Raw genomic sequence first — 18925 nt, forward strand, 5'->3', positions numbered from 1 at the left:
AACCCTGTCCCTTTCCAAATTTCCCTTCAACTAAAACTTCAGAGATTTTTCTTTCCTGCTTCTCTTTCTGTTTTGAATGATCTTGATGTTTTCTGTTGGTAGTTTTCTTCTTATAGACTGTCGTCAGTAGGTAACAAAAGATATTTTTGTGTCTTTCAAAATATTTGTATATAATTATGCTTTTCTTCTCCATTTTGGATTCTGATCTCTGGTTCCTAGTTAATATTTAATAATAGGCTAACATTTTATATTAACATACTAAAATTAATATTAATAACTTATAAGAACTCTATATAGTACAATATTAAATGTCATATATGTAAAGAATTTTTTCATTTTATTTACACATAAGATTATAATTTAGATAGTATGCTTTCAAACAATATTAAATTGGAACAAATGATTATAATTTATAGATTATTTTATTCGATTAGACATATGTTAAAATAATTATTAAATATGTACTCTTAAAGAACTTGACTTACTCATTTTGTACATTTCTGCAGATTTAAGAAACTCTTAAAAATTACAAAAAGGAAGTTAAATGAATATGAAAATGAAGAGCTTAATTTCCCTGGAGATTTAAAAGTGAATCAAATTGAAATGGATATTCAGATTAATATGTTAAAACATAAGGTAATTTCTAATCAGTTTTGGAACCCTAACATCACCTAGTTTGGAGAATTATATATCATTCAATGCTTTGAACAGTGAAATACAGATTTTTCTACTAATATTATAAACTTGGTATCAGTAAAAAAGCTTTTTTTATCATTTTACTATGAAAAGGAATTACTGTCAGCTCTCCTTCCTATGTCTTGAACCCCAGCAAGAAGCATGCCATTACAGGAGCCCAAGCACTAGCATGAAATAAAAAAAAAATTTTTTGGTTAGCAGCTTTATTGAGATACAATAAATATACCTTACATCTCAGTCATTGAAAGTGTACAATTCATTGGCTTTTTGTGTATTCAAAGAGTTATGCAAGTCACTGTCATAATAAATTGTAGAACATTTTCATCCTCTAAAGAGTAACCCTGTGCCTTTAGCAACCACTCTGTGCCAATTCCACGTCCCCGCTCTTTCTAGTCTGAGGGAGCCACTACTGTACTCTCTGTCTCTACATACTTGTCTATTCTGGACGTTTCATGTCAGTGGAATCACACAATATGTGGTCCTTTGTGACTGCCTTTTTAATTTAGCGTAATGTTTTTAAGGTATCAGCAGGACTTCATTTCTGTTTATTGCTGAATAACATTTCATTATGTGGAGTGGCCACATTTTGTTATCTCTTCATCATTTGATAGACCTTTGGTTTGTTTTCGCTTTTTGACATTGTTAATAATGCTGCTGTGAACATTCATGTCCCAAGTTTTTATGTGAACCTATGTTTCCATTCTCTTGGGTATATACTTATAAATGGAATAGTTGGATCATATCTTTAACATTTTGAGGTAAAGCCAGACTGTTTTCCAAAGTGGCTACACCATTTTCATTTTTATTTGCAGCGTATAAAGTTTCCAATTTGTCCACATTCTTGCCAACACTTGTCATTACCTGTCTTTTATTATAGTCATCCTAGTGGATGGGAAGTGGCATCTTATTGTGGTTTCGATTTGCAATTTTCTAGTGACTAATGATGTTGACCATATTTTCACATGCTTATTATCCATTTGTATATCTTATCTGAAGAGCTATCTGTCAATTCTTTTGCCCCTCTGGATTGCTTTTTATTATTGAATTGTAAGAGTTCTTTATATATCCTAGATACAAATCCCTTATTAAATACAGGATTTTTAAATATTTCTCCCACTCAGTAGATTACCTTATCACTTTCTTAATAGTACCCTTTTTTTTAAGATTTTATTTATTTATTTTTTAGAGAAAGAGGAAGGGAGAGAGAAACAGAGGGAGAGAAACATCAATGTGTGGTTGCCTCTCATGGGCCCCCGACTGGGGACCTGGCCCACAACCCAGGCATGTGCCCTACCTGGGAATCAAACCTGCAACCCTTTGGTTCACAGGCCAGTACTCAATCCACTGAGCCACACCAGCCAGGGCTGAGAGTATCCTTTAAAGCACGGAAGTTTTTGATTATGATGAAGTCCAGTTCATCTACATATTTTTGTCTTCTGGTTTCACATCTTAGAAAAATACCCAAATCCAGTCGTGAAGATATGTACCTGTTTTCTTCTAAGAGTTTTATAGTTTTAGGTTGTATATTTTGAGTTAGTTTTTATATATGGTATGAAGTAGCAGTCTAATTTTATTCTTCTGTATGTGGATATCCAGTCCCAATACCTTTTTTTAAAAAGACTATTCATGTCTGATTTAATTGTTTGACACACTTCTCGAAAAGCACTTAGCCATAAATGTGAGAGTTCATTTTTGGATTCTCATTTTTAGTTCATTGATCTATATGTCTGTCCATATTCCAGTACCAAATCAAATTTTATTAGAACTCTTTCCTGGTCATCTTGCATATTACCAGTTGTTTTATGTAATGATGACAAATCAGTGTAGTTGAATATCCTTAACTCTACTTTTGTGGAGATCCTTTTGCCTCTTGATAGAGCCTGTGGCCAACTTATGTTTTGCTGGCTCTGACATGATAGGAAAGTAATCTTACAGAAATAATGTTCATTCCTGTTTTTCTCCATTCACATCTTCAGTCTCTAACCCAGTGCCTCTCATTCCCATTCCATTAAATCCTGGTAACTGGTTCTGCTGATTTAGGCATTTACTTCATTGTGTTTAACTCATAATTCATAGACTCATTGATAGATTTCACTGCCTCTCTTCAATAAATGGTGTTGGGAAAAGTTGGATAGATACATGCAAAAAAAATGAAACTAGTCCACTAATGTACTCCATACACAAAGAATAAACTCAAAATACATTAAAGACTTAAATATTAGTCACAAAACCATAAAAATCCTAGAAAAAAACATAGGCAGTAAAATTTCAGACATTTCTCTTAGGAATATTTTTGCTGATATAACTTCTGGACAAGGGAAACAAAGGAAAAAAATAAACATGGGACTACATCAAAATAAAAAGCTTTTGCACCACAGAAGAAACCTTCAAAAAAAAAAAAAAAGAAAACCCACTGAATGGAAGAACATATCTACCAATGGTCCATTTGATAAGGAGTTACTGTCCAAAATAGATAACGAATTTATACAACTCAACACCAAAAATACAAACAACCAAATTAAAAATGGGCAGAGAACCTGAATAGATACTTCTCCAAAGAGGACATACAGATGGCCAACAGGCATATGAAAAGATGCTCAGCATCACTAACCATCAGAAAGGTACAGATTGAAACAATGAGTTACCACCTCACACCAGTCAGAATGGCTATCATCAATACATCAGCAAACAAGTGCTGTTGAAGATGTGGAGAAAAAGGAACCCTTGTGGCTGTTGGTGGGAATGCAGGTTGGTGCAGCCACTGTGGAAAACGGTATGGAATGTCCTCAAGAAACTAAAAATGGAAATGCCTTTTGACCCAGATATCCTACTTCCGGGAATATATAAAGAACCCCAAAACACTAATTTGAAAGAATATATGTACTCTTATGTTCTTAGCAGAAATATTTACAATAGCCAAGAGCTAGAAACAGCCCAAGTGTCCATCAGTAGGTGTGTGGATAAAAAATCTGTGTAGTACATAATACATGATGGAATACTACTTGACCATTAAAGAGAATGAAATCTTAACTTTTGCAACAACATGAATAGACCTGGAGATTATTATGCTAAGTGAAAACATCCAGTTGGTGAAAGACAAATGCCATGTGATCTCACATGTGGAATCTAATGAACAAAGTAAAATGACAATAGAAACAGAAGCATAGATACGGAGAACAGGCTGACAGCGGTCAGGAGGGAGTGGGGCTGGGGGGCTGGATGAAAGAAGGTGAAGGGATTAAGAAAATCTATCTATAAATATATATAAATATTTTTAAAATGTTAAATATATAAATATTTATATATATATATATATATATAAAAAACACATAGACACTGTGGTGACAGCCAGAGGGAAAGGGGTGGCTAAAAGGTGGAGGTGGATAAAGGAAGGGAAAATGGGGCCAAAACAAGACTTTGCTTGGGACAATGGGCACACAGTGCAGTGTGTAAATAATATTTTATTGAATTGTGTGCTTGAAACCTCTATAGTTTATGAACTGATGTCACCCCAATGCTCAGTTTTTTTAAAAGCTTCTAGGTGAAAACATCACCATCATGGATTTTTTTTGCAGGCTTTGCTCTACTCAGTGGTGCTGCTCAAGGGGAGTAAGTCAGACACGTGCACGCGTGCGTGCGCGCACACACACACATAAATCTGGACTGTCTCCTTTTGAAATTTCAAAACTTTAAAGCTAATTTGTGTGCTAGGGAGAAACATCATGGTGTAACATAAAGATGAGATGGTCTTTTCGTACAAAAAAGTTTGAATTAAGGTAGATGAGAAATTGTATCTAATAGTGCCAGAGGACACTATGTTTTACTAGTGAGATTTAAAATGATTTCATAACGTTCTCTATTTCCTCACTGAGGAAGGAAAGGAAAACCTAGTCCTAAACATGGAATGCGTCTCCATGGCCCTTGGCTGTTCCCTCTGAACTCTTTCTTCTGTCCTTTTCATAGGAAACGGCCTGTGCCTACAGCTCTTTTCTCAGCCTGCTTCCTCCCTATACAACATCTAAGATCCACAGACCTCTTTTTATAGTGTCCTGCCTAACTCCAGTCATATTTTTATTGTGTCTTATCTATCTCCTGTGATACTTCTATTGTGTCCTGTCTAGCTCCTGTCATATTTTAAAAACTTAGTATCACTCACCTTGTTGTCTTCCTTTAGTCCAAGCTGGCAAACAGGGCTTTTGCCTCTACAATTCTCTTAGAAGCTTTGAGTTTCCTGTGAATTTTACTGGAGTTCAGGCCATTGAAAAAACCACTCTTAAAAACTGTTTTGGGATAAGATCTTCACCTCAAGCTTCCTGGACCTGCTGTAAGACAGTGTCTTTCAAATTCTATATCCTGAAGATCCTTAAAGGAATTTGAGGCACAACCTTAAATCTTTCTGAGGTGTAACGGGTTTTCCAGTCTTGGTTTCATCCATAGACCATGTTTTCCTGGAAGCACCCTGGATTTCATCTTAGCTCAGAAGCCATTTGTTTATTTTAGCTTTACTTGACAGTTGGACATATGGGAGAAGCTATAAACGAGAAATGGATATTTGAAACCAGTAAGTTCTGGTTCTTTATATTTAATTGTCCTTTTTTAGCTTATCTTTTTTCATCAATTTTACTTTCAGCTCCTTCGTAGCAAGAGTCCCCTTTCCTCCAGGTTTCAGGGTCCTTTGGTTCACTTGCCGGAAGCCCTTGCTGTCGGCCTCTTCAGGGGCCATCAGGCCCATCTCTTGGAGGCCCTTTTGGTTTTCATTTTGATGCTTCTCCGCCTTATTTCAGGTTCCCCCCACCTCCTGTTTCAAAGGCACTCCTGCATGTGCGTGTTTTTCTGTTGTTGTTTTGTTTTAGTGGCAGCACTCTCTCTTTAATATCAGTATCCATGCCAGTTATTTATTGCTGCTTAATAAACCACCTCCAAACCTAGTGACTCAAAACAGCATTTATTTTGTTCACAAATCTGCAGTTAGGCCAGGGTCCATGAGGCCAGCTCATTCCTTTACCACTTGCCATCAGCTGGGATGGCTTGAAGCTGGGAACTAGAATCTTCTAAAGGCTTGTTCATTCACATGTTTGTCAATTGCAGCGGGCTTTTGGCCAGGGCGTTAGCTGGGGCAGTCCCAGCTGGAACACTTGTACGAGGACTGACTCTGGCCTGGGCTGCTTCACTCCTGACAGCATGGCTGGGTTCTCAGGGTGAGCTTCCCTCCCAGGGAGAGAGGAAGTCAGATAGAAGCTATATCACCCAGACATGGAAGTCACACAGCATTTCCACCTTTTTCTCTTCACCAGGAACCGGTTACTTACCAAGGCCAGCACCCATTTTATGGGAAGTGTGCCAAAGAATTTGTAGACATGTTTTAAAAACTCCACATCACTTTTCTTGTCTTATCAAATAAAGGAAAGTGGTATAGGGTTGGCCAAAAAGTTCATTTGTTTTTTTCTGTACAATGGCTAGTAGTGCCTAGTTGCCTTTAACTTCATATGGAACAATTTTGTTAGATTGTATTGTGACAGCTGCCATCAGCTTTCATTTTTTAAAAAATGTATCAAAATTGGTGAATTGCTGTGTAACCATTTTAATATTTAAGTTGGAAGAAAATGCAACATTTTCAGTATATTATGCTCTTATTTCAAGAAGGGTGAAAAAGCAACTGAAATGCAAAAAAAAAAAAAAAAAAATTTGTGCAGTGCATGGCGAAGGTGCTGTGACTGATCCAATGTGTCAGAAGTGGTTTGCAGACTTTCTTGCTGGAAATTTCTCACTGGACGATGCTCCACGGTCAGGTAGACCAGTTGAAGTTGATAGCAGTCATATCAAGACATTGATTGAGATTGAGAACAATCGATGTTATACCATATGGGATATAGCCAAAATACTCAAAATTTCTAAATCAATAAAGTTATTGGTGAAAATGAAAAATTCTCACACATCTTTTATTTTATGGGGAAAAATAAATGGCCTTTCTGGCCAACTCAGTATTCCTCAAGTCAGTATGATGGAATTTTCAGCAAGTTCTTGTTATTTAGTATGTTTTGTTAATTTTGTGGGAAGTAACAAAGAATTACAAGACAGCATTACTGAATTAAGCCTTTGTTTTTGTTTTAAAAAAATTATAGCTTATCTCAATTAAACTTTTACAGTGGAAGATATGATTTCTCTTTAACCCTGGGAATCATTTCTTCTTGGAGTGTAATTCAAATTAGCATCAGACATTTGCACTCCATTAAAGGCACACGGCATTAGAATCTATATAAGATTCATTAATTAAACTATTATTTTTAAAGTCTTACCTTGGGAGGCATTTATTGACCTAGGCCTAAATAACTGAATATGGCATCCCTCAAACCCCTTTAAAAGTTATGGAGAATTAATATTGGGGAAGAGGTAAGAGACTTTCTACTAAGAGATGACTTATTGTCATTTTGTGGAGGAAAGACATAAAATCACATAAGAAAATCACATAAGACATAAGAAAAAAACAAAATCAAGTGCAGGCATTATGTGGCAAAGACTACGAAACTAAATATATTTTTTATGACTGCTGGTCTTTTTAACTTTGTTCTTGATTCTGAGTAATTAAAAAGTTCACATAATAAGTCTCTACTACAGTACCAACATTTTATTGCAACTTAATTTATTTCAAAATCTGATATTTGAATTAAACTGTTCTCAGTCTGCACCTTCATAACCAAACTATATTATTTTATTCATGCAGAATGATGAACTTACAGCAAAACTGGAAACTGCATCTTCAAAATGTCTACATCTGGATGAGAAAAATAAATTTCTTCAACAGGAGTTATTATCTATGAAAGCAATACAAAAAAAATGTGAAAAACTAAAGAATGAGAAAAAGAAGTGGAAACAAGAAGGAATAAACCTCAAAAGACATATGGAAATGAATATGGTAGAATACAGTGAAGTAGAACAGTACAAACGGAAGATTGAAGAAAGAGCAAGACAGGATATAGAAGAAAAATTGGAAGAAGTCAATCTATTTTTACAGGTTAATTTACTGATCTTTAATTCATTTCCCTGCAGATTCCATATATATATATATATATAGTATTTCTTTCCTCTACTTACTAGCAATTTGCTTTGTAAATTTCAGGAAGGAAAGTGGAATGTTTCAGTATTTCCAGTTTCCATCATTATTATCACTAAATTGATCTTTCAGAATAATTTTTACTAGAGGATCATTTTATTTTAAAGACTAATTGATATAAAACAAGAATATTAGGAATAAAAATAAATAAATTGTGATTTTAAAATTCTACCATTATTAAGTTATATTACTCAGTTTTTTAAATTTTAAATTGATTTGCTCTTTGAATTACCAGGATGCATGAGTACTAATAAAAGAAAGATGTAAGTTTATTTTTATAATTTATAATTCAGCTGACACTGATATTTTAAACTTAAGCTTTTTTATGTTTAAAGTTGCTCTCTGAATCGTTGACTCAAAACTAAAGAAAACAAATGTAATTGTTCAGATTATACTTATTTTTAAAAATGTATTCTGCTTATTTGCTTTAGACGCAAGCAGCATCTCAAGAAAATCTGGAGCAGTTAAGAGAGAATCATAATGCTTCAATAAGAAGTCAGTTGGAACTGAGAATTAAAGATCTAGAATCTGAACTCTCCAAAATAAAATGTTCTCAAAATTCTAAAGAAATAGATTTGGAAAAATATAAGCAACTCTTTCTAGAAGAAATGGAAGGTAGAAAGTCATTAGGAAATATACTAAACAAGTAAGTCAAAACACAGAATCACAGAAAACAAATTTACCTCATTAATTAGTTTCAAAAGCATAATTTTTATCAATCCAGGTTCATTAGATTAGTAGGAAGTAGAAGCTAACTAAGCAGTGTAGTTTTGGAAAATGAAGTTAATTAATGAACTTATCTTTCAAATATTTTTCCAGAACAGTTAACATCTCTCCCCAATTTTTGGTTTTACATGACTTTATTTTTTTTTCCCCCGTTTTCATAGATTTAACCTGATCTACTAGCCTTTAAGCTAAATTTGTTTGAAGCTTTATAATTTAGACAGTGGTTTTATTATCAAATTGCTTGTTGCAATTCCCCTAAATAGAAATATTAACAACTTATTAACAACTTTAACTATTTTTTGGAAGATAACAACTTAAACCCAAAGGGTTAATATTGGGCACATTCTGGCACTTGGTAAATTTATTTTCCTGATTGTGATTTTTGTTATCATCACCAGAGGGCACCTTGAGACAAACTATCTTCTCTGCATAAAGACATACAAGTTACAAAGGGAAAGGTTAACAAAGGGTGAAGGACAGTATAATTGACAAAGTGGCTAAAAATAATAAGGTGGTCTGTCAGAAGGGGAGTGTGGAAGACAGAAAGGGCAGATCCCACCTCCAGTGCCTTGGTAACAGTGTTATAATTGCCTCTGGAGCTGTTCTGGTTCATTTTGATCACCAGCAAGGCTATCTTGTTCTCCCTCAGAGGTTGTTATAAATCTCTACCAAGTGGTTAAAATCTCCAAGGTAATGAGTGTTGTATAAGGGTGGTGAAAGGAAACACTCAACAATGTCGTTGAGGGATTTTTTTAAAAATCTCTAAATTGGTTTACTAAATATGTCCAAAGGCATCCTCAAGAATCTTGTAAGTGCAGCGCTTCCAGTGATGTACCTGATAAGCCGTGTACATCACTGATAGCCATTCCTCTCCCCTCCCTGCTTTGAATTACTTGTTAGTTAGGAACCTCCCCACCCCTAGAATCATACGTACTTCCTTAGAACAATTTAGAACCTATTCTTTATAGAAGGTCTGCTCTGACACACTATCAGTGTTAACATGCTGTTTAATGGGAAATTTCACTGACTTTTGAGGCAACTTTAAAAAATGCAAGTCATTTAGGAAAATTGAAATACTAAGCATTTGTTTTTACAATCTTCACAGGACCAATGAGAGGCTAGCTGAGGTCAGCACTGAACTTCTCCTGCATAAACAGCAGAACAGATCTTTACTCAGCACTCTTAATACGAGGCCAGTCCTGGAGATGCCTTGTGTTGGAAATCTTAATAGTAGTTTTGTACTCTATGGAAATTCCACTCAAAGAGAAGAAAACCTGGTGATTCCTACCTCAAGGCCACGGACTTCAAGTAATAGCATGGAAGCTTACTTGATCAAGGTTAGTTATAGTCTCTTTTTTCCTTTGGGCTCCAGATTTCTGATTCAATTTAGTGTTTAATTTGGTAAAATTCCAAGTTGTTTAATTGACTAATGCACACTAAGTAAAAGCCTTAATATTTGTGCTAATATAGAAAGGAGACACAAATTTTACAATCTTAAGTCCTCAGATCTCTCATTTTAAAGAGATGCCTATCATTAACTTTACTCAACAAATGTAACTAAACTGACATATTTTAAATTTTTTGACAAGCTACATATAATTTCAATTTTAGAAATTAAATATTATTGCTTAATAACTTATGTTATACTGGAGATGATTTGACTTACTTTCTAACAGATTTAGTTAGTTTGGCGATGGTTCATAACAATTTTAAAGTCTTGCTACACCCCGATGTTTCCAACCCTAAACATAAGTGAGTGATTGACACCCAAACTGATTAAGAGTGATTAAATTTGTTATTTAAATGAAACTGAGTAAATCCTTTTTATGAATTAAATAATCTTGTAACACTAAAAGGATTAGTTTCTGTTTTTAAGTGAAAATTTTTGTCATCTTGTTACATGAGAGAACATTATTGCTATTTTACTAACAGCATTTTAATTTCAATCTTTATAGTGTCTTGTTGAGGAATTATACATTTTCTAAATAGTTGAACTAAGCAAATATTTGAATTTTTAATATTAAAAAAATTTTTTTTACTATTTGATTTTTCAAGTGAAGTTCACTTATGTCTGTGTATCTTGCCAGCATTTGAATTATTGATGGTGAAGATGGCAAGGATAGAGTCCTGAAATAGCACTTGGCTTTCATTTCATATCATTGTTATTAAAATATCCATTCTTTACCTTATTATTGAGTTCTTCAGCTCCGGAATTTGTTTGGCTGTTTTTATACTTGTCATCTCTTTAGCAAAATACTCCTTCTGTTCATTAATTCTATTGCTGAGCTCACTGACCTGCCTTTTGGGTTTTCTTGCACTTGTTGAATTTCTTCATGATTGCTACTTTGCTTTCTCTGTAATTTACATCACAAGTTTTTGATACTTCAGGTTTCTTTCTGGAGAATCACCCTTTTCTTACTGTGGTGCTGCTCCCAGGGTGGTCCAGGCTGCTTCATGGGTTGTTCCTCTGCTGGTGCATTTTAAGTAGTGAACGCTTTTCCTGTTTAGGAACATTTACTTTTCACAGTTCATCAGGGTGATAATTAGAGCTCTTTCTTTTGTTTTCCAGCAGAAGGTGCAATGGCGCAGTTTTTGTTTTTTCCTATTGCTGCTACTTAAGCCGGAGGGCAGGGGGAGAGGCCAGGTGTGGGATGCTTCGCCTTGGATGTGGGAGTGGCGGCCGGGTGACCCGAGTGGTGGGTGGCAGTGTTGTATCTGGTCATCTGGGTCTCAGGGCACCACCACCCTGGCAGAAGGATGTGGCCAGTCAAGGAGAGCCAGTCGGTCAGCCCACTGAGGTGCTGCCTCGTTCCCTGTGGTCGCAGGCAGCACTGCGCTGTGGCCCAGCGGCTGCAGCTCCTGATCTGTGGCGGTGGGAGCTCTGCTGCACCAGGGGAAGGGCTTGGATTTTGGGGGGAGGCAGTGCTGCTGGGGCTGCACCCCGACTCCTCCACCGCTACTGTGTGGCTGGGGCTATAGGTTCAGCCTTGTCCTGGGAGAACTGCAGCGGTGGGCCATCCCCACCCTTCCCCACAACCTGCCTCCCTGCACATTCCGGAACGCCCCCCTTCCGAGCTACTGACCTCTGAACCTTTCCGTGTGTTGAGCAGAGGAAGCTTTGTTGGGCTCTGGATGTCCGACTAGTTGCAGATTCAAAGGGAGACACAAAGGGCTTGTCTCACTTCTCCCTGATGCTGATGTCACCCTAAAAATACCCATTTCAGTTGATGCGCACTGGTTTATGGTTTGGATGGTGTTTTTATGATCTTCTTAATGCAGAGAAAAATAATGAACATCTGTGCTAATGAGGCTTCAGCCTTGTTTTTTCATTTGGTTTCCTCATAACACATTATAGAAGAGCAAAGCTAAGGATTTTTAAACAGCCTTTTGACCAAATACGGTCTAAGTGCTTCAGAATTGGCAAACTGAACAACTGGGTACAAAAAGAAATTGAATACCAAATACTTCTGTAAATTGTTAAGCATGACGAAAAGCTGAAATGTTCTCATTAGTTCTCACCAGAAGAATCAGATAACACCTCATTTTAAAAAATGAAGATGAAAGAGTGTGTAAATGCCGAAGCAATGCAAGAGATCTTTGTGGAAACTTTTTCCTTTAATTAAAGTTTTGGGAGGAAAGAGGTGTTTATTTTTTAGTATTTCTAAATAATAAATAAATTGAAAAAATAGTATATTTTAAACTTAATGTTGTAGATCCAAGACATACATAGTTACCTTGTAGGGCATTGGTTCACCAATCATGCCTAACAAGAGAAAGTTTAAAAAAAGTACCACTCTTTTGTGAAATACGTCACAAAATTTCTCTAGAATGCCTGGGAAGACTTGTATTTTACAGCTGTTTACAGAATTCTTAGTTAGACTTACAGGAATAAGGTGTCTTTTAGAGTTACTGGGAATTTAATTATTGCCGCTAGCAAACATAAAATAATTCTGAGAGGTGGTAACATGCTATCTAAAATGATAGAAAGAGGTGAGGTTTTGGATAGGGCATTACAAAACAGACTTGTAAAGATTTTTAGCTATCATTCTGGAAACTATCATGTTAAAAGTAGCATTAATATTGAATTTATCAATCCCTTTTATTTGTAAGGCTTCATTTAACATTTTGGACTACTTATAGTGTGAATTTCTTATCCAGCATTTTTATTTTTAACATTAAGGACAATAATTATAATAAAACATCACTCCAAGTGTATGATTTCAGTTGCACTCATTATTGAAGCAAATTTTCTCCACTTTCAAAATACTTAGATTTGTTGCCTTTCTCACCATTACATGAAGCTTAGTCCTGCCCACTTGATTCCACTGTAGTATAGATTACTACATATCTGTTTTGCTAATTTTTACCTAGACTTTTCACATTCTTGCAAATTTTATAGTTTAGTCAATTGTGTTATTTAATGATATTATAAAATACAAATATCATTGAACAGATACATCACTCATTAGATTTTTTCTTAGAACTGAAAACTTAAAAATTCACTTCAGACTACTTCATAACAGATGAAATTTCTCTGATTTTAAAATTTTTTGTGTGCAAGTGTTTGTGTCCCTAACGTAATATGTGACATGATAGTTCTTCAATCCATATTCTTTGAATCTGTGTTAAATTTTAGGAGACCAGTAATTAAGTCAGGGTGGTAACTACTGTGCAGAAAAATTTCATATAGCATGCCTAAGACTGCTATCTTTAGAAAGTCCTGCTTCAGTGGCTAGCCTTGGTTGGCATCTGGAAACCTGAATATAAGAAGGATTCCCACCATTCTCTAACTGATAAGAGTGGTTCACTGTGTCTAAACTATTTGTACAATCAATGGGGTTCATGCTGAATACTTACTTGCCTTCTGGGAATCTGGAATTTTGGTACATGCTTCAGGGAAGATGTCTATGTGATTAGTGTGCCATAAAAACCTTGGCAACAAATCTAATGAGACTCTTGTACTGGTAAATGACTTCACAAATGTTATAGGTCCTTACTTTTCACCACTTTGAATATTTCTTGCTAGTCCCTTTTGGCCTGAGTAGTTTCTGTTGAGAAATCAGCCAACAGTCTTAGGGGAGCTCCCTTGTACATAAAGACTTTTATCTTGCTGGTTTTAAAATTCTTTTGTTGTCTTTGATGGTGGTCTCTTTGGGTTGATATTATTTGGGACTCTCTGTGATTCTTGGACTTGTATGTCCATTTCTTTCACCAAGCTATGGAAGTCTTCTGTCATTATTTTTTCAAATAGGTTTTCAGTTTCTTGTTCTCTCTCTTCTCCTTCCAGCACCCCCATGATATGAATGTTGGTACACTTGAAGTTGTCCCAGAGGCTCCTTACACTATCCTTATTTGTTTGGATTGTTTTTTCTTTATGCTGTCTGATTGGGTGTGTTTGCTTTCTTATGTTCCATATTGCTGATTTTATTCTTGATTTAGTCTACTGTCCTGTTGATTCTCTGCAAATTATTCTTCATTTCAGTTAGTGTGTCCTTCATTTCTCTCTGGTTCTTTTTTATGGCTTCCGTGTCCTTTTTATGCTGTTGTAGTTCTATGTTCACTGAGCATCCTTATAGCCGATGTTTGAACTCCGCATCTAGTAGGTTGCTTGTCTCATTTGTTTAGTTCTCTTTCCAGATTTGTGTTTTGCTCTTACATTTGGGACATGTTACTTTGTCTCCTTATTTTGGCAGCCTCCATGTGTTTGCTTCTGTGTATTAAGTAGAACTGCTACATCTCCCAGGTTGGTAGAGTGGCCTTACATAGTAGGTGTTCTGTACGGTCCGGTGGCACAACCTCCCCACTCACACAAGCTTGGCTGCACTCCAGGTGTGCCCTCTGTGTAGGCTGTATACACACTTCTTTTATAGTTGAGCCTTGATTGTTGTTGGCACATTGATGCTAGGTATTTACCCCCAGGCCAGTTGGCTGCAAGGACTAGCTGTGACCATCGACCACTGTGGGGGGTCAGCTGTGCAGGGGCCAACCCCACGGAGTGGACTTACTTCATTGGGTTCTGGTGCCAGCTGAGTCTGCCCCTTAAGTGTGTCACTTGTGGAATGGTTGGATCTTCAATGTGGTCTGGAGCTGTCCAGTGGGTGTGCTGACTCAGAGAGCTCCTGGAAGGTGCATGCCAAGGTCAGCTGCCACCTGTGTTCTGCCCAGATCCAACTGGCACCAGCTACAAATCAATCAGCAGATGGCTGCTGCTAGTGCTAGTTTGAGGCCACTTAGCGAGAGGTATGGAGCACGCTGAAGCCAGATGCTACTTGTTTGAGATATTTTAGGAAAGTGTAAAGCATGAGCCAAGACAGGCCATTTGTATGAAAAAGCCACTAGAAACTGCTTAGGTGGGCCCACTGGTTGAGTGGGGCGGGGTCTCAGGGAGTCACCAGGGCAGGGCCAATAGTGTGTGTCTGATTGATGGAAACTCAGATATGGTGCCCACCTACCTGCTCTGTAGTGGGTCAGGGTCTCACAAAAGGAACAATGAGCTCTGCTACCACTTCTGTCTGGCAGAAAACTGTCCCCACCCCAGTTCTCAGCCAGGTACTAGACAATTCAGTTCTTCCCTGGATATCTCTTGCGCCTTTTCAGCTGCTGCCCCAGTACTGGAGCTCAAAGGGAGTGAGTCAAAGTAAGTCTTGTGTGGGCCCTTTAAGGGAAATGCCTGGGTCTCCAGAAGCCCTCAGTCACACTCAGCCTCAATCCCCACTGCTTTTCAGTTAGAAGTTATGGGGACTTCTCTTCCTAGCACTGGAACCCTATGCTGGGGGACCTGTTATGGGGCTGGAACCCCTCACTTCTCAGAATATCTGCAGCCAAGATATCCCTTCTGATATTTATCCACCATACATGGATGTGGGACCAGCCCATTCTACGTTTCTGCCCTTCCTGCCAGTCTCAGTGTAGCTCCTTCTTTAAATCCCTAGTTGTAGAACTTCCATTCAGCTGGATTTCAGGTGGTTCTGAGTGATGGCTGTAGTAGTAATTTTGATGTGGTTGTGGGAAGATGTGAGTACTACATTTACCTACATTGCTATCTTGACCAGAAGTACCTGATTAAACTTTTATAAAGGGCAGTTTTTCTAACAATTGCAAAATAATGCATTCCGTGTACAATGTGACTTGATTTGTTTAAACTCCTTTATACCAGTGAGATCAAACATCTCTTTTCTGATGTCATGTTTATTCAATAGACCAATATCGATAGTACTTTTTATCAGATTAAGTATCATTTACCTATCTATGTTCTCTATTATCTAAAAGTAAATGAGAATTGATTTTATTTATGTGATTATTTATTTATTTATTTATTTATTTATGTGATCCCCAAGTTAGGTCTAGTCTCTAAAATTATTATTTAGCCCTAACCAGAGTGGCTTAGTTGGTTGGGTGTCATCACACAAACTGAAAGTTCGCTGGTTCATTTACTAGTCAAATGAGGGAGTCTCGGTCCCATGGAGACTTTCTGGCCATTGCAGATGAGAATAAGTCATTCCAGACACATTTGGTCTGCCAAAAGAAAGAGGTGGCGATTCCCTCTAATGGAGAATGCCCCAAACCCTTTCCTGAAGTGGCTTTTATTGGGATCAGTACATGCAGGGGTACACATCAGGCGTGCAAGGCTTATCAGTCCACGTCAAAGGGCTATAGATAACAAATTGAAGAAATACAGAGATCTGTCCTAGTTCAGGGTCTGTCAGACATGTTGACGCCAGATGGTCATTAAAACATGGCTCAGGGGTTCAGGATTTTTCTCCCCTGCCTTGAGGTTAGATACCTAGTTTTTCATTATCAGGGCTGTGTAAAGCAGAGCAAGCTTCAGTGGATACAATGCATTCTTTAGGCTGGATGTCCCACGGGAACCCTTGGTGCTAGCATTGGGTCATGTCTGCCTCCAAGCACTCCCGGTGTTCCGGTCAAGACTTATAGGCCTCTTCCAAGGCCTGTCTCACGTGGGGCTGCAATTCCCAATACCACACAAAGTGGTCCCCAACAGCCAGGGAACATACCTGGGTTGTGGGTTCCATCCCTGGTCAGGGCGCGTGCAAGAGGCAACTGATTGATGTTTTTCTCTCATATTTTCTCTCCCTCTTTTTCTCCCTCCCTTCCCCTCTGTCTAAAAATAAATAAATGAAATCCTTTAAAAATAAATAAAAATTAAATAAAATTATTTAAAGGATACTTTACATAAGCTATATATCATTCCTATAATAATGTTTCTTTTTTAACTTAAATACTATAAATAATATTTGATTTATTTCAGATGCGGCAGGAGTTAGAAAAAGCTCTAACTAGAGAACTTAAAGAAGGTATGTTGCCATACTTTATAGTATTTAAATTTTTATATCATTGATTTCTGAAATAATCTAAATAGTAAACAGCATCTGTTTACATATTTTCTCCCCTGCCTTTCCTCTGCCCTGCCGATGGATCTGTCAGCCTGCACACTGAAACTCTTGTCAGAAAACCAGGCTTCATCCACTTCTCCTGTTTTTGCTAGTGATATTAGGCTAAATAACCTGACTCATCCCATAATACTCAGTCAAGTAGTTACAGTTCATATAGCTGCTGCCACTGAGGAGCAGCATTTAACTCTCCAGTCATTGACTTTGTCATTGTCATTGGTTTGCCTTTGACCCTTAGGAAAAACTCCATATTCCTTTGCATGGAGTAAAAACACCGAAATCCATTTAGTTCTTGCCAAATAATTCAAATTTATCTCTAGATGCTACTTACCCTACTCTGCCTCCTTGCTCTGGCATCTAGCCAAACTAGAAAACTTCTAATTCCACTAGTGTTCTCCCTCACCTCTAATCTGGGCATCTGCTTCATTGTCTATCTGGCATATTCTTTCCTTGTCCTTCAGGTACCAATTTATATATCATCTCCATCAAAAAGCTGACAATATTGACACAAAACTGGGAAGTCCCTTCTGTGTGATCCAGTAGTGTCCTGTTTTATATTTGTAGTTGTATATATGACTGAGTGGAAACTGCCTGTTCATCTGTCTTTTCAGCTTACAGTATATGATTGTTCAGGGGTGGACTGTGTCATCTTCACCCTATAACTCCAATGCTTGTCATACTCCCTTAGCGCATGTTTGTTGAATAAATGAATGAAGAACAAGAAAACCAGAAGCTCTGCTACTTAGCCACAATAGCAGTGAACTCAGTGTGCAACCATGGACAAATGACATTTCATAGTAATCTTGTGTGTGTATTGTAGTCAAACATAGATGTTTTCATTCTTCTTCACACTTATTTGTATTTTAGATAAAAAAATGTAATTATCTCTTTTTCTTTCCAGATGCTGCTGAATTTGAAGCTGAAGCCTACAGAGCTTACCCTGTAGGATCAATTGATAAGGCAAATTCATGTCAAGATCTACTTTTGAAAACATCACAAGAATATGCACAAATTTTGCAGAAAAATTATATGATCTGAAATATAAGTACTAATTTATTTACTGGACTGTTTTACATAATATTTTAATTATTTTCCATTAAACACATGATATGTGAAATCTATATTAAAGAAAAATATTTTTGGATCATATGTGTATGATGAAAATTTCTAAAGTATTTTAAACTGTGCTTCTTGGCATCTAAGTTTTAAGCAGATTTTGTAATTTGTAAATGAAAGCCAGCACTATTGAGTTTTACATACTCAGACTGACCAAATACCAGCTATTTAAACAACACCCAAACAACCAAGTGGTCATTCATACTTTAGTGGTGTTAATTGATAGCCTTTTGTATTTTTCAGTTTATCACTACATTTGGTTCTAAAGATTTAGACATCATTTTGATATGTGCTGCTATGGCTACCATCAATGATTGGATGTATTACAATCCTTATGTGCCATAAAACTTATCATATATAATATATGAACCATTTGTAAATTGCAGACATGATGCCTCTTTATTCCTAAATACTTTAGTGTGTATTTCTTAAGAAAAAAGAACTGTGGTATAATGATCAAAATCAGGACATTAAAATTGGTTCAGTTTTAATGTTTAGCTTGGGCATTGTTCAGATTTTTGCTGTTGTCTCAACAATGTCCTTCATAGTCAAAGAAAATCTAAGATGATGTGTTGTATCCAATTGTCCTGTTTCCTTAGTCTCCTTCAATCTGGGACCATACCTTAGGCTTCCTGTGCTGTTCATGATGAAACCAGAAAAGTTGGCAGTCATGCTGCATGTCACTACCAGTACCAATAAGTAGAGACAAGGATTGAATCTTTATGGGCACTTTATTCAGATGCCACCCATCTGAGAAGATGGCCTGTTATATACCCTTAAAATGATCTTAACATCTCATCTCAAGATGACCTTTTTATAAGAATCAGAAAAGGGTAGGTAAGGGGTTTGGAAAAAGGTTAATCAG

At 36.8% G+C, this 18925-nt stretch overlaps 1 protein-coding gene across 2 annotated transcripts in view; it reads left to right on the forward strand.

Annotated features, from left to right (window-relative positions):
• The window catches only part of ANKRD26 (ankyrin repeat domain containing 26), a 124734-nt gene extending 106735 nt beyond the window's left edge, over positions 1–17999 (forward strand). Inside the window, exons 28-33 of one of the 2 annotated variants that reach the window (XM_054592025.1) lie at positions 507–636; positions 7418–7708; positions 8239–8453; positions 9639–9870; positions 16803–16848; positions 17846–17999. In XM_054592025.1, the coding sequence (XP_054448000.1) occupies positions 507–636; positions 7418–7708; positions 8239–8453; positions 9639–9870; positions 16803–16848; positions 17846–17982 (1051 nt within the window). In that variant the 3' untranslated portion in view covers positions 17983–17999. The remainder of the gene's footprint in view (positions 1–506; positions 637–7417; positions 7709–8238; positions 8454–9638; positions 9871–16802; positions 16849–17845) is intronic. The other variant, XM_054592017.1, reaches the window with a different exon arrangement.
• The last annotated feature ends 926 nt before the right edge of the window (positions 18000–18925 follow it).

The sequence above is a fragment of the Pteronotus mesoamericanus genome, unplaced genomic scaffold (genome assembly GCF_021234165.1).
Source record: "Pteronotus mesoamericanus isolate MK-2021 breed Mesoamerican mustached bat unplaced genomic scaffold, CSHL_Meso_final contig_130, whole genome shotgun sequence".
In the NCBI taxonomy this organism is placed as follows: Eukaryota; Metazoa; Chordata; class Mammalia; order Chiroptera; family Mormoopidae; genus Pteronotus; species Pteronotus mesoamericanus.